Source organism: Mastomys coucha, unplaced genomic scaffold (genome assembly GCF_008632895.1).
Source record: "Mastomys coucha isolate ucsf_1 unplaced genomic scaffold, UCSF_Mcou_1 pScaffold23, whole genome shotgun sequence".
Lineage (NCBI taxonomy): Eukaryota > Metazoa > Chordata > Mammalia > Rodentia > Muridae > Mastomys > Mastomys coucha.
Genome location: NW_022196906.1, coordinates 81726678 through 81740546, shown reverse-complemented (window position 1 = coordinate 81740546; position 13869 = coordinate 81726678). Strand labels below are relative to the sequence as shown.

The following is a 13869-nucleotide window of genomic DNA, read 5'->3' as shown; positions in this document are numbered from 1 at the left end:
TAACACCCACATATGGCTTGTTATGTGAAGGAAATCAACCCTCGTAAATCGTTTTTAAAACTTTCAGCCTGGACAATAGCGTTCAAATGAAAAGAGTGGGAAAGGCTGGAAAGAGGAACAGAACGTCGCGGAAGAATGAGCCCAAAGGGACTAAACTACAACTCCCAGGAAGCCATGCGCTGGCTCCAGAGTGTGCGCTTGCGCCTAGGTCTTTGCCTACCGCTGTCAGAGCTCAGGTTTTCAGGGCGTGAAGAGAAAGCAGGATGTGCACACTGCTGCCACGCCCACGTCCTTTACGGCCGCCACACCCTGAAGAGTCGTGAAGGTTCCAATCTTTATTTGAAAGTCACCAGAAGACTGGCAGCTTGTCTGGCTGCTCCGTGGGTCACGTGGCGGGCTGGATCACGTGACACCGCGGAGCCCGCCCGTGGAGGTCTGTTGCCCTGACAACCGCTAGCTCGCCGGGATTTTTCTGGGAGAGCGCGGGCTCCCAGGAGCAGGTAGGTGAAGCGTTGTGGCGGTCCGCGATCCTGTTGTTGTTTCCAGCTTGTACCTTGGGCCCGGTCTCCGAACTTTGTTTTGCGCGTTACTCCGCTCCTCTGCCGGGGCTCCAAGTGGGATATGTCTTTGCTTCGAGCCAGCCCCCAAATCTGCGCTTCCTGAACACAACTGGGCTGAGGGACCTCTCGTGGGGTTTGCCTCTGACTAAACCTGTTTGTCCAGCTCCTTATTCTGTCCCTTAGACCTCTTGGTCGAAAATGCAAATAAAAGCATTAGGTGTTCCCCTAGAGAGTGGTGGGCAAACTATACACACGAGTCCTACCGCTGGCGTCCCTTAGAAAAGAAAAGTAGCGTTTGTTTGGATTGCCCCAAAGAGTTAAATCCAAAAGTTAGGGCAGATCTAAAGATGACCTCACCTATGTGAAGTTCAGCCTTGAGCAGCAAACTTGACTACATCCCATTCAAGGTGTTCGCAGCATTGTTTCTTTTAGCCTGCCTTTGCTTCAAGAGAAACATAATTAGTAGCTAGAGTATGTCGTTAACTTTCAAGAGTTTTGGCTTTGGAGATGTTTTAAGGCATTGTTGCACTGTATAGGTCAGACTAACCTCGGCCAGAATAACTCAGGCTGGCCTCCCGACTAAAGAGCTGTCTGTCTCCTAAGTGTAGAAATTTAAGGTATGTACCACTAAATTCTTTATTATATTCTGAGTCTTATAAATTCACTTAATTTATGTCTGGGAAAATCCCTGATTATAGAAAAATCTATTTTGCAAAACCCTTAATTTGAAAATATATGTATCAAGCAGCACAACTTGTGCTGTGCTTTACAAGAAAAATATTGGTCTCTCCACTTCCTGCCTTTTTTTTTCCTTTTTGATATTCTCTGTGAGGACCAGGATTCTGAGAGGTATTAGCAGAGACAGTGGAAATATACAGTGGAAAATATCCTGGAGCTCACCTCTGAACAACTGGATGAAATGTAATTATCGACCTTGAGAAGATAAACTTCACAAGCTACTTGTCCAAGCCAGTTAGCTTCAATGAAGTAGACCCCTGTAATTGCAATATAACTGTCAAGTTATATCATATAGATGTGTGCATATATAAAACTGCCTTGAGAAGTTGAAGTTTAAAGTAGTGTTGTTTTAATGATGTTGTTTTCCTCAAGAGGTGTTTATTCTTTCTTCTGTTTCTGTCATTTAGTGTTTCCAGTGCTATAAATAAATTTAGGATACTTTGTGACGTGAAAATTACTAACCATGGCTCACTATTCCAAAATAGACCTTGATGAAGAATTTGAACGGTTTATGAAGGAGGTAAGCTCAAGCCTTATTTATTGTAACATTTATTGTAAATTTGTCTTTTAAGATCCATCCTTAAGTGCTTTCATCCAAAAATATAAACCACCCCGTCAGCACAACATTCCTTCTACTCCCACCTACAGAACTACCCAGCCATCCCTCAGTTCGACTCATTTCAAATGCTGGCACCTGTTAGCTCGATGCCATTTTCTCACCCAGTCTACCCAACAGTCCCAGTGAATGCAGCATTCCCTCCCTGGTGCATGTGTGCATGTGCTCACTCACAAACACACTCACACATAAGGAGAGGGAGAGAACCATGTCGAACAAACATTTTGCTCAATTTCTGGTTATAGGAGAGTGGTTCAACCCAATTTTTTTTTAAAAGTTAACTTTCTTCAGTTATAATTCATAAATCATTCAATTCACCCACTTAAAGTATGAATTATATAACCTTCACCATAGTCAGTTGCTGAAAGCATATACCATTCCTAAAAAGAAACCCCTATCCTTTAGCTGTTAATCTTAGCTCCTTGTCCTTCCCTAGCCTTAGGTTATCACTTACTGTTTTGTCTTCAAGTTTGGCTGTTACACATCTTCATAGAAATGGAACTGTATAGCACGTGTGGTCTTTGAAAGTCTGGCTTCTTTTACTTTGCATGGTGTTTTCAGGGTTTATGTAGGTATCAGCATGCCTTTAGTGAGTGGTTTGCCATTTTGTGGATATAATGCTTATAAGTTTTCAGATGGTAGCATTTGGGATTGTTCCATTTTGGACAGTCATGAATAATGTTGCTCTGAATAGTCATGCAAATGTGAGTGTAGTCATGCAATCTCTTCTCAACATTTGCCTAGTCATGAAATTGTCTAGTCATATGCTCTGTCATTCCCACCAACCATGTATTCCTTTATGAAGGCCCTGATTCGCATCATCTTTACTATCTGAGGGCTAGGTTTTGGGTTCTGTTTGATGATAATAACTTGCAAAGCAGTGAAGAAGATTTTGTAAGTCAGACCACCTACTGTGTTCTGACAGGAAAGGGAAGATACTCATCCTCTGTCTGTCTCATCTTTGCCATAACTCTGAATGGTCTGTGGTTCTATCCCTGTACGTAGACAAAGAAAGTGGGCAGGAAGTGGAATGTTTCAGCGAGGTAGTAGTATGCTTAAAGACCAACTGGAAAGTGATGGAGATACCCGGCATTCAGACTGATAATAAATCAGAGGTTTAGGTAGCCACCCTGAGCTCTGGCTGGCTTGTTCAACTCAGCTGTTCTGGATCAAACTCCTCTCTCTGCTGACTGATTCAATCGGGCTTTTCTCTTGGCCTCTGCTTGGCCTCAATCTAACTCTAGCAATCTTTTTTAATCTTCTGGCTCCTTCTCATTCCCTGGCTTTCTCTGTCTTCACCTTTGTGTAGCTTATTCTCTCTTCAGCCTATCTCGGTAAACTCTCCTGGTAAAACTGCCTCCTTCTCCCTCTCTGTGCTGCTCTCCTCTCCCCCTCTACTGCACTGCTCTCCACAGGCTCTACTGTATTCCTGTACTGTACTCTCTTCTTCTGCGCTGTCTTTCCCATAAGTACCACCCCTTTCCTCCCTCTTCTCATGAGAGTTGAGCAGATCCTCTTCTCTCAAATCTTTCTTTGATTCATCACTTTTTCTGCCACTCAGGCATCACTTTTAAACATGGGTGCTTCCTTCTACAAGCTAGCTTACCTTCATTATTTGGGATTAATTAAGATGAGCACTAGGAGTGTATCTGTATTTTAGCCAGAGGAATTAAAGATGTATACTAAGGACTGAAACATACCCTAACTAGAAACAGGTTCAAATATCCTCTAACAGCAGTCAACAAGAACTCTTGTGTTGGAGAAGTGGGCTCAGGAGCCCCTAACTGTTAACCAGCTATGTACGAGGCCATAAAGAAGAAGAGGAACTTAGGAGGACACTCGCTGCTCAATTCATCAGTAGAGCATTCCATATGTGTTCGGGGGATGACTGACCATTTTTTCTTTGTGACAGGCATTTAGCAGGTGGGTACTGGAGATATGGTGCTGAATGGGAGACTAGGAGGGGCATGGGAAGAGAGGAGGCCAAGGAAGTAAAGATAGTGAGTCTGCATGGCTAAGGAGCCAGGAGAGGGAGAGGGACCCCTCAGTGGGTTCTCTTGAGAGCAGAAGAATAACGATGGTGACTTTTGGGTGGGGAGCAGTCTCACAGGATTCGAGTGTGGTGGTGGGATGAGAAGGAGGGTGTCCTTTAGTTCTTTCTCTATTATCTCAGAAGAGGAAGGCTACTTTATTGGCTACCAGGGAGAGAGCTGTTGAGGCTAGAAAAAGGGATTCAGAATTGTAGTAATATAATAGCCAAGGAGCAGAAAGGGACAAATACATACATGTTTATTAATATCTGGGACAAAATGTTTAGTTCTGGGGGTTACTACCTCTTCACCCACTGAGACCTCACAACTCTGTCATTGTAACAAGTTTGCTCAATTGCCACTTGTTCTTAGGCCCTAGAAAATGCCCAGAATTTAGGATTTTATCCTCTATTTCTTTTCTAAGCAAGTATATTGATCAGATTTTCTTATTTTGTTGTTGTACTTGTCTTAGCTAGTGTTTCTGTTGCTGTGAAGAGACACCATGACCACAGCAACTCATATAAAGGAAAATATTTAATTGGGGTTGGCCTGCAGGTTCAGAGGGTTAGAACATTGTCATCACATTGGGAAACAAGGCAGTACACAGACTTGGTGTTAGAGAGGTAGCTGTGAGTTCTGTGTCTGGATCTGAATCAGCAGGAGAAGAGTGGCCTGGGAACTGGGTTGAGCTTTTGAAACCTTCAAAGCCACCCTCAGTGACACACTTCTTCCAACAAGGCCATACCTCCTACTAGTGCCATTCCCAATAAGCCTGCGGGGGCCATTTTCATTCAAACCACCACAGCATCTTGTTTAATTCTACATATAATGTGTATTCAAAGACCCGTGCTTGGGTTTTAAGTTTGGCTGCCAGTGTCTGGAGATGAGATTTACACATTCTTGCTGAGGCTCACATGATAATTGAACTGTGAGAACTAAAGAAAAACAAACATAATGTCTGGGACTTTATAATTTGAAATGGATTTTAAAAGTTAGTAACTTGTATTTAATTCAGCTTTCAGATGATTCTTTTGAAAATTCAAATAAAACACCCAGACAACCTAATGAAGACAGCAAGGAAATGAAGAAGAAAGACCCAGTGCCTTGGTGGATAGCCGAAGATGATTTTGAAGATGATGGTAAAGCCTAATTTTTGTGTTGTTGTTTTAAATCATTTGACCACAAGAGGTCAGTCAAGACATTTCATTCTAGACTGTATTCCTGCACCACTACACCATAAAGGAAATACTAATGGTGTGGATTTCTGAGGCTTGAGTTGATTTTCCTATTATTCAACTTTGTTACACATTATGTAACTGAGAATACTTTTTTACATTAGTTTGCATTAAGATCATTTATATACATTGAAATTAAGGAGATAAATCTTTGCATATGTCTAAGCTACTTACGGTAGCTTAATAAATAATCGGCCACTATATTCATGTAACCAATTAACAAATAAGTATAATGTGCTTGCTAATAAATCATGAAAAGCAATTTACTTCCTCAACTGTAAGAAATACATTCATCTTCTTTGACATGTCTTTGTACTTTTCCCAGGATGTCCCCAGTCACATGCAATATAAGTATTGCTTACATATATGATAGGTGTGCATCATATGTAGTGCTGTCTATGACCTGAAGCAAGTCACATTATGTACGACAGACTTCTGTACATGATGCTGCCACAGATGTAAAGGAAAACAGCTACTGCTGTGTTTGCACTGTGGGTCAGGGTTAAGCACAAGCGTGTTGAGTAATAGCATTTGTTTTTCTGTGTCTCCTTTTATAGGAAGATTCTTACCTATGGTTTTTATGGCTGTTGTTGAGGGTTGTTGTTGAGGGTTTTTGTTTTGTGTGTTTGTTTTTCTTTTCATACCCCAACCCTGGATAAGATTGTACCTGAATTCTTTGACGTTCTACATAATCCCATGGTAGCTCTCCACCTCATGTGATCCAGCCACACTCAATTGTTCTGTCTTCTAGAAACATCTTTGTATCCCAGCCTGTGGGCCCCACTTCTTACCCATACTCCTCTGCTGTCTCCTCTTCCTTGGCCAGTAAGGCTCAGCATCGCTGCTTCACACAGTTCTGTAGTAACTCTTCTAGCTAGCTCCCTGTTAGCATTCGTGTTCTCTCCTTTGAGCTTAGAACACCACAGGGGCCTTTCCACATTTTGTGGTACTCCTGGACTTGGGAGCCTTGTATGGATGGGAAGGTCTTCTCTCCCCATATCAGCATAGGTCTCACAGTTCTCATTAGTATTTTATTGTTGTTGTTGTTGTTGTTGTTGTTTACTTTTTGTTTGTTTTTAACGCTGCAGTACATTAAAGGAATTTCTGAGTAAAAACATCCGGGTGATTCTTCATGAATCCCAACACCATGCAACAATGCTAAGAATGCCTATAAAGAATTCTTTTCTAAATTCATTTTTCCCATTAGTGTTCAAAAAAGATATTATGCCTGCCTGAGGATCCTGTTCTAACCAGGCTGCCTTGTCTGGCTCAGTGGGAGAGGATGTGCCTAGTCCTGCAGTGACTTGATGTGCCAGGGGTGGTTGACGTGGAAGCTTCTCTCTCATCAGAGGAGAGGGGGAGAGAGAATGAGGAAAGGGGAAAAACTGGGAGGAGAGGGAGGCTGAAATCAGGATGTAAAATAAGTAAATAAATAAATAAATAAATAAATAAGAAAAAGTATCAAAGGATAAAGTAATTTGAAAATTATTGCCATTTGTCACTTTGCACAAAGGTCAAGTCCAAGTGGATTAAGGACCTTAGCATAAAACCAGATACACTGAATCTAATAGAAGAGAAAGTGGGAAAGAGCCTGGAACTCATTGGAGGAAATTTCCTAAACAGAACTCCAGTGGCTCATGCTCTAAGATCAAGAATTGATAAATGGGACCTCATGAAACTGGAAAGCTCTGTAAGGCAAAGGGCATAACCAATAAGACAAATTGGCAACCTACAGATTGGGAAAAAATTCATCACTAACCCCACATTCAATAGAGGGTTATTATCCAAAATATATAAAGAACTCAAGAAGCTAACAACCAAAAAACCAAACAACCCAATCAAAAAGTGGGATATAAAACTAAACTGAGAATTCACAACAGAGGAATCTCAAATGACTGAGAAGCACCTAAAGAAGTGTTCAAAGTCCTTAGTGATCAAAGAAATGCAAATCAAAATGACCCTGAGATTCCACCTTACACCAATCAGAATGGCTAAGATCAAAAGCTTAGGTGACAGCACATGTTGACGAGGATGTGGAGAAAGAGAAGCACTCCTCCATTGCTGGTGGGATTGCAAACTGGTACAACCACTCTGGAATCAATCCAGAGGTTCCTCAGAAAATTGGAAATAGATCTACCACCCAGCAATACCACTCTTAGGAATATACCCAAAAGATGCCCCATCATGCCACAGGGACATGTGTACTACTATATTCAAAGTGGCCTTGTTTGTGATAGCCAGAAGCTGGAAACAACCCAGATATCCCAAGACAGAAGAATGGATACAGAAAATGTGGTTCATTTACACAGTGGAATACTACTCAGCTATTAAGAATGAGGACATCCTGAGTTTTGCAGACAAATGGATGGAACTAGAAAATATCATCCTGAGTGAGGTATCTCAGACCCAAAAGGACATGCATAGCATGTTCTCACTAATAAGTGGATATTAGCCAAGAAAAAAAATAGTGCAGAATACCCAAGATACAGTCCACAGAACTCAAAAAGGTCAACAAGCTGAAAGGCCCAAGTGAGGACGCCTCAGTCCCACTTGGGAGGGAGAAGAAAGCAATCACAAGGGAAGAGGGGGCGAGAGTCCTGGAAGGGAAAGGGAACAGGGGAGCAGGAGGGAAGGGAACATGATCTGGTATTGGTTGGGGGTAAATGACTGAAGCCCTGAGGGCTAGCAGAAAGAATGGAAACAGGGAGGTAGGAGGTTGCGGGGGGTGGGGAGTCCAGAATGTACCAGAAACCTGGGAAGTGAGAGACTCTTAGGACTCAAAGGGATGGACCTTAGATGATATGCCCTACAGTGGGGAGAAGGAACTTGTAGAGTCTACTTCTAGCAGAAAGACAGGGCATCAAGTGTGGGATGGGATTGCTATCCCACAGTCAGAACTCTGACTCATAATTGTACCTGTCTGAAAGAACTGTAGGGATGGAAATGGAGAGGAGCCTGAGGATAAGAAGGTCCAGCAACAGGCCCAAAGTGGGATCCAGCTCAAGGGGAGGCCCCAAGGCCTGACACTATTACTGAGGCTATGGAGCACAAACAAAAAGGGACCTATCATGACTGTCCTCCGAAAAACCCAACAAGCAGCTGAAAGAATCAGATGCAGATATTTGCACCCAAACAATGGACAAATGCAGCTGACCTCTGTGGTTGAATTAGGGAAGACTGGAAGAAGCTGAGAAGGGTGACCCTGTAGGAGGACCAGCAGTCTCAATTAATCTGGACCCCCTGAGATAGAGCAGACACTGGACCACCAACCAGGCAGCATATACCAGCTGATATGAGGCCTCTAACACATATACAGCAGAGGACTGCTGAGTCTTGGTTCAGTCAGAGAAGATGCACCTAACCCTCAAGAGACTGTAGGCCCCAGGGAGTTTACAAGTCTGCTGGGGTGGGAGGTGAGGGTGTGGGGACATCTTCATGGAGACAAGGGAGTGAGGAGGAGGTATGGGATGTGGAACAGTCAGAGGGTGGACTGGGAGGGGAATAAAATCTGGAGTGTAAAAAAAAAAAAGATTTAAGAAGGAATAAAAAAAAAATTATTGCCAAAATTTGGGACTTAATTGGCATTGAGGCCTTTTTTTTTCTTAGAAGATGCCAAATCAGAGCAGAAATATAAAAATATTCCAAAAGGAAAGAATAACTCTTGGAATAAAAACATTTGCCTGTAACAACTTAATTATCAATTTTTTTTTAAAAAGAAGATCTTGACCAAAGTAGGTGTAGTCAATAAAAAAGTAGAGAAAACTAGACAAGGCACAAGAGAGATTAATTCCACTACACTCGGAGTGTATCTTGCCCTGTTCCCAGTCACAAGCATTTAGTGAGTTCCAAGTATGTTCTGTTACCAGGCATTATTGTACTCACAAGATGGGAGACCTGCCATCAGATTGATGAAGCTTCTGAGAGACCTGTATACCCATCCTAAGGAGAGGGATACATCTATTACCAATCTTGAGTAGCTATCATTAAACATTAAAACTGACCAAATTCTGTTGGAATATTGGATTTTGATTTTTTTTCTTTTTTTAGTTGTTGTAAGGCTGGTAGGTTTTGCCTAGTAAGTAAGACTAATTCTCCTGCTGCACAGTAACTACATTATCTGTGAGTTCCTGTTAAGTGCCTTGTCCTTGGTAAGCCTTTTTTATCTGGGTCGCATCTCTTGAGCCTAGCCTTAGAGCCAGAATGAAAAGTTGCCATAGCAACACCCCAGCTGTCATACACTTAGTCACCTGTAGTGTCTGTGGGTAGATCTTGACTTTGTACAGCAGTGTAGAAATCATTGTCTGACCTTGTGAGACCATTACTCACATGAAGCCAGAAAAGAGCTTGATTCTGGAATCCAGCTAAGGGTTTGTGTCAAGTAGATAGCAGAAGCTAATTATAACAGGAATCAATCATGAAACATTTTTAATATGTCCATCATATCTCAGTTTCTGAGAAAAGGAAACATTTAAAAATATTGTTAGAGACTGTAAAATCATCCCCCTCCCCCAACAATATTGCACATACCCAGGTGTGAGACTTCCCCAGTGTTTGAGAAATTATTACTTCAAACATTTTCTTGAAATGATACTTAAACCAACAAGGATCTTGTCTAGACCTCTTATTTGTCCTATACCCCCACCTTGAGTTCTGTGTGCTGGTTCATACACTTCACAGTTTAGCTCAAGCAGCAAAACCGCATGAAGGAATCTTATGCAAATTCTAAAAATTTTAAAAATGAGGGTACTGTAACCAAACAGAATTATAGTTTTTTGTGAATTCTAGGTCTAGTTATTTTTTTGTGTAGTATGACAGATTTGTTTTGTAGCCATTATACATAAAATTAATAAGACAATATTCTTGTATTGGCATTCTGAACAGAACAGCTTCCTGGATATAGCTCCCTGACTATAAATATGAATACCAGTTCATAAAGTCTTTCCCCCAGGACTGCTTGGAACAAATGTGAGCTATTTAAAGACAAAGAAGACACATCAACCGATTATGGACACAGAAGAAGAGTCTGCTGAAAAAGTTCAGTTTCTTAAGAGCAGTGGAACCTCCATCTTAAGTGTTGACAGCTTAGAAGCTAATGGTGAGACATGGGATATGAGTCGGGAAGTCACTGGTACTGAACTTCAAAGACTTTGCAGGAGTGGGCTCAGACCATGCATACAGACAGATCATACGATCTCCCCAGAGAGTCAGAACTCAAGCTTACAGCCTTCTGTAGCTCTGCTTGGTGGGGGAGGTTCCAGTACAGTGTCCATAAAAGCGTTGCTTAATTTTATCAAAGTTGGGCATATTAACAAAATTATTTTTCATTCATTTCTCTGCAGAATTGGTTGTTTCTGAGCTCCATCATAGCACTCTTGGTTTGGGCTTGGACACGTTAGAAGAACAAGAGGAGAAAGAGCAGTTCTTCGCCAGGCTTGAGAAAGGCTTGACGTCTTCTATTGATTACTCGAAATTAAATCAAGAACTGGATTCTGACGACTCCGCACAATTCAAAGCTTTACATAGGTAAATACAATAAAAACATTAATTTTATAGTGCTTTTCTATATGTTTATGAATTCTAGTAGATAAACATATAACAGACAAATTAAATCTCTCTCTTTTTTTTTTAATGTATGGAGGCCAGGGTTTGGTGGCAGGCATCTTCCTTAATTTCTCTCCACCTTTTTTTTTTTTTTTTTTTTCCGGAAATGGTACCTTCAGTGAACCTGGAGAGTGCTAGTCCAGCTAAAATGGCTGACCAGCAAGCTTCAGGGATCCTCCTGTGTCCAACTTGTCACTGCTGGGATTATAGGCACACAGTACTGTGCATTGTCCCTGTGGTTTCCAGGGACATGAACTCAAGTCCTCTTGCTTATCTGGCAAGCACTTTACGAACAGCCATGCCCCCACCTCAAATTTTATTTTTTAACTGTGTTCTGTGTTCATTATAGTCGTGGATTTTCTTATGTATGGACAGAGTGTGTTAAGGTGTAGTTGAATCTCCATTCTGCCTTTAGATACCTGAAATTTCTTACCTAAGATACTATCAGAACCAAAGTAGTACATGGCAAGTCTTTGCTAGGAAACAAACTGGCTTTCTATGGACAAAGGAAAGTAAAAATCCAGGATATTATTATAAATTTGTATTTTAAAAAAGAAGCAAAGACAGGTTTGGTTTGTGTCTTACCTCTATGCGTGGTAACTGTTATCAGGAACCGCATCTATATAGAAATCCTAGTTGATTGAGCTGCCCACACCATGTGCATAATTGATCATTGCCATTCTTGAATCTTTGCTAAGGTCTTTAACTTCCCTAGCTTTACTATCCGTATACTTGTGTATCTTCTTCTAAATGAAAATCTGTTTGTTTAGGGTTTTAAAACACAAAGGTAGAATTGAAAGGGTTGGAAGAGTCACAGTGTGAGTAAGCATAGCCAACTCTAAAGATGCTTGGTTTCTGATACAGCAGATAAAATAGTATAATGATAATAAATTAGATAAAAATAAAAGGTGGGCTGTGGGTTCCGACACTGCAGTATGCGTACAAGCTTCCAGTGTTGTAGCTAGTGACAGTTAGCAGGAGTCCTCAGTCAGAAGCAATGGACTGTATTTCTCACAGCCATGCCAGTACCCAGGTCAGAGCCCTGCCTTAGTTACATTCTGTTGCTGTGATAGTTTAAACACTGTGACCAAGGCAACTTCTAAGAGAGAGTGTACATGGGGCTTCGTAATTCCAGAGGGCTAGAGTCCATGACGATAGAGCAAAGGCATGGCAGCAGGAACAGCTGAGAGCTCACATCTTGATCCACAGCACCAGGCCCAGAGAGCTAACTGGGAACACTGGGCTTTTGAAACCTTAAAGACTGCGTCCCCCTGTGACACACGGTCTCCAACGAGGCCATACCTAATCCTTCTAAACAATTCCACCAACTGAGGAACAAGTATTAAAGTATGTGATCCTATGGGGGCCACTATGCAAACCACTGCAAGCCCCATTTCAGCGTCTGTTAAAAGTTAAATTTCTTATTGGCATATAAATGCTAATCTCATTTTGTGGACTTTTGTTGTTTTGACCTTCCTGTAAACCTTACTTAATTCTCCTCAAATCTCATTGTTCCTAATCTCTATGAAGAAGAGTTACCTGATTCATGGGATGATGCATATACATCATATGCACACATATAAAATTATGTGGTTTGTATTTAAGAAAAAATAGCATTTTCTTTTGATTATTTATACTGCTATAATTTAATGATAAGTCTTAAGAATTTTTTGTTTTCAAAATGTTTTCCTTCTATCACCTTAATTTTTAGCTTTGGTAAAAATTTGGTAGAACTTGAGAAGACATAATTTAGAATTTTAAATTTCTGGAAAATTTAAAACATATAATATAACATATGTTGTATGAATATATATTAACCTGTAATAGTACATGTTCCATGTTATTCAGATGTCAAGGTAATGCAGAACCAGTTGAAGATGGAAGTGAAAATGAATCAGAACATGAAGAACTGCCAGGTAACTTCACTGAAAAAATGGTACGACTTTATACAGGCATGGTGAGAACAGTACTGCAAAGGTAGACCGCGTTGTCTTGGAAAGTTCCCCGAGAGGCAGAGTGTACAGTGCCTCGGTTGTTATCTCAGAAGCTAAGAGTTCCTGTTGTCTCATATGTTGAAGCTGGGCAGAAAATTATGTGCAGAGATTGTGGGAATCCAAAGGCAGAGCAAGCTCCAAAGTGTGGTGCCAAGAGGCAACACCTTTTCTCTCTTCTGACTTTATGTTAAAGATGAAGTCTTGCTAGACAGTATTGGCTGGCTTTGCTCTGTGAAGCAGGCCCGCCCAAACCTCACTAAGTAGGGGAGGCTGGTCTAAAATCAAGAGATCCTCCTGTCTTTGCCAAGTGCTGGTATTAAAGGTGTGTGTGTGTGTGTGTGTGTGTGTGTGTGTGTGTGTGTGTTTTATTTAAAATGATTTGACCTAGCTGGGCTTTGCTTTTCTGACTAAGATGGTTTCCTCTGTTGTGTAATTGATAAGCATCTACCCTTTACAAGTGCTGCTTATGATATGGTTATGAACATTATTTTCATTTTTAGTTTTTTGAGATGAGAACATTGCTATATAGCCAGTGTCTACCATGAACTCACATCAGTCCTTGTGCCTTGGGTTCTTGAGTGCTGGATTTCACACTCAGCTTGTTTTTTGTCTTTTATTGTTTTTGTTCTGCATTCTCCTTGTTTACTTACAGAATTCTATTCTATTCCATCTTTTGGCTTCTTAGTTAAACCTTTTTGTTGTATTTTTGTCTTAGTTGCTACAAATCACACTTATTTTTTACCTTATTAGAGTATTTCCAATAATATTCTACTTCATATGGATTTTAATAATGCCAAAAATAGCCCCCTTCAAAATGCCTATTTTTAGGTATTTTTTGTTCTACTTGTCTTAAAATACCAGCATATGTTGTTACTGTTATTGAAGATCTTTTAAGGAGTGCAGAGTGTATCCTTGTAAAGAATTGTCTTGGCCCATTGCTTACTGTCAGGTCCTGGACTCTATATAATCCTGTACATGGATTGTAGTTTCCACACTGCCTTTTCTTCAACATGAAGAACCCACTTTAAGCCATCAAGTTCATGCTGCTGTTAAGAACAAAGTCTCCTAGCTTTAGTGTTTGAAAATATTTTTTTT

At 40.9% G+C, this 13869-nt stretch overlaps 1 protein-coding gene across 4 annotated transcripts in view; it reads left to right on the top strand.

Annotated features, from left to right (window-relative positions):
* The first annotated feature begins 232 nt into the window (after window positions 1-232).
* The window catches only part of Cep162 (centrosomal protein 162), a 64926-nt gene continuing 51289 nt past the window's right edge, over window positions 233-13869 (top strand). Inside the window, exons 1-6 of one of the 4 annotated variants that reach the window (XM_031343493.1) lie at window positions 233-500; window positions 1706-1818; window positions 4960-5083; window positions 10128-10274; window positions 10519-10702; window positions 12629-12696. In XM_031343493.1, coding sequence (XP_031199353.1) covers window positions 1762-1818; window positions 4960-5083; window positions 10128-10274; window positions 10519-10702; window positions 12629-12696 — 580 coding nt within the window. In that variant the 5' untranslated portion in view covers window positions 233-500; window positions 1706-1761. The other 3 variants (XM_031343495.1, XM_031343494.1, XM_031343496.1) reach the window with 3 other exon arrangements.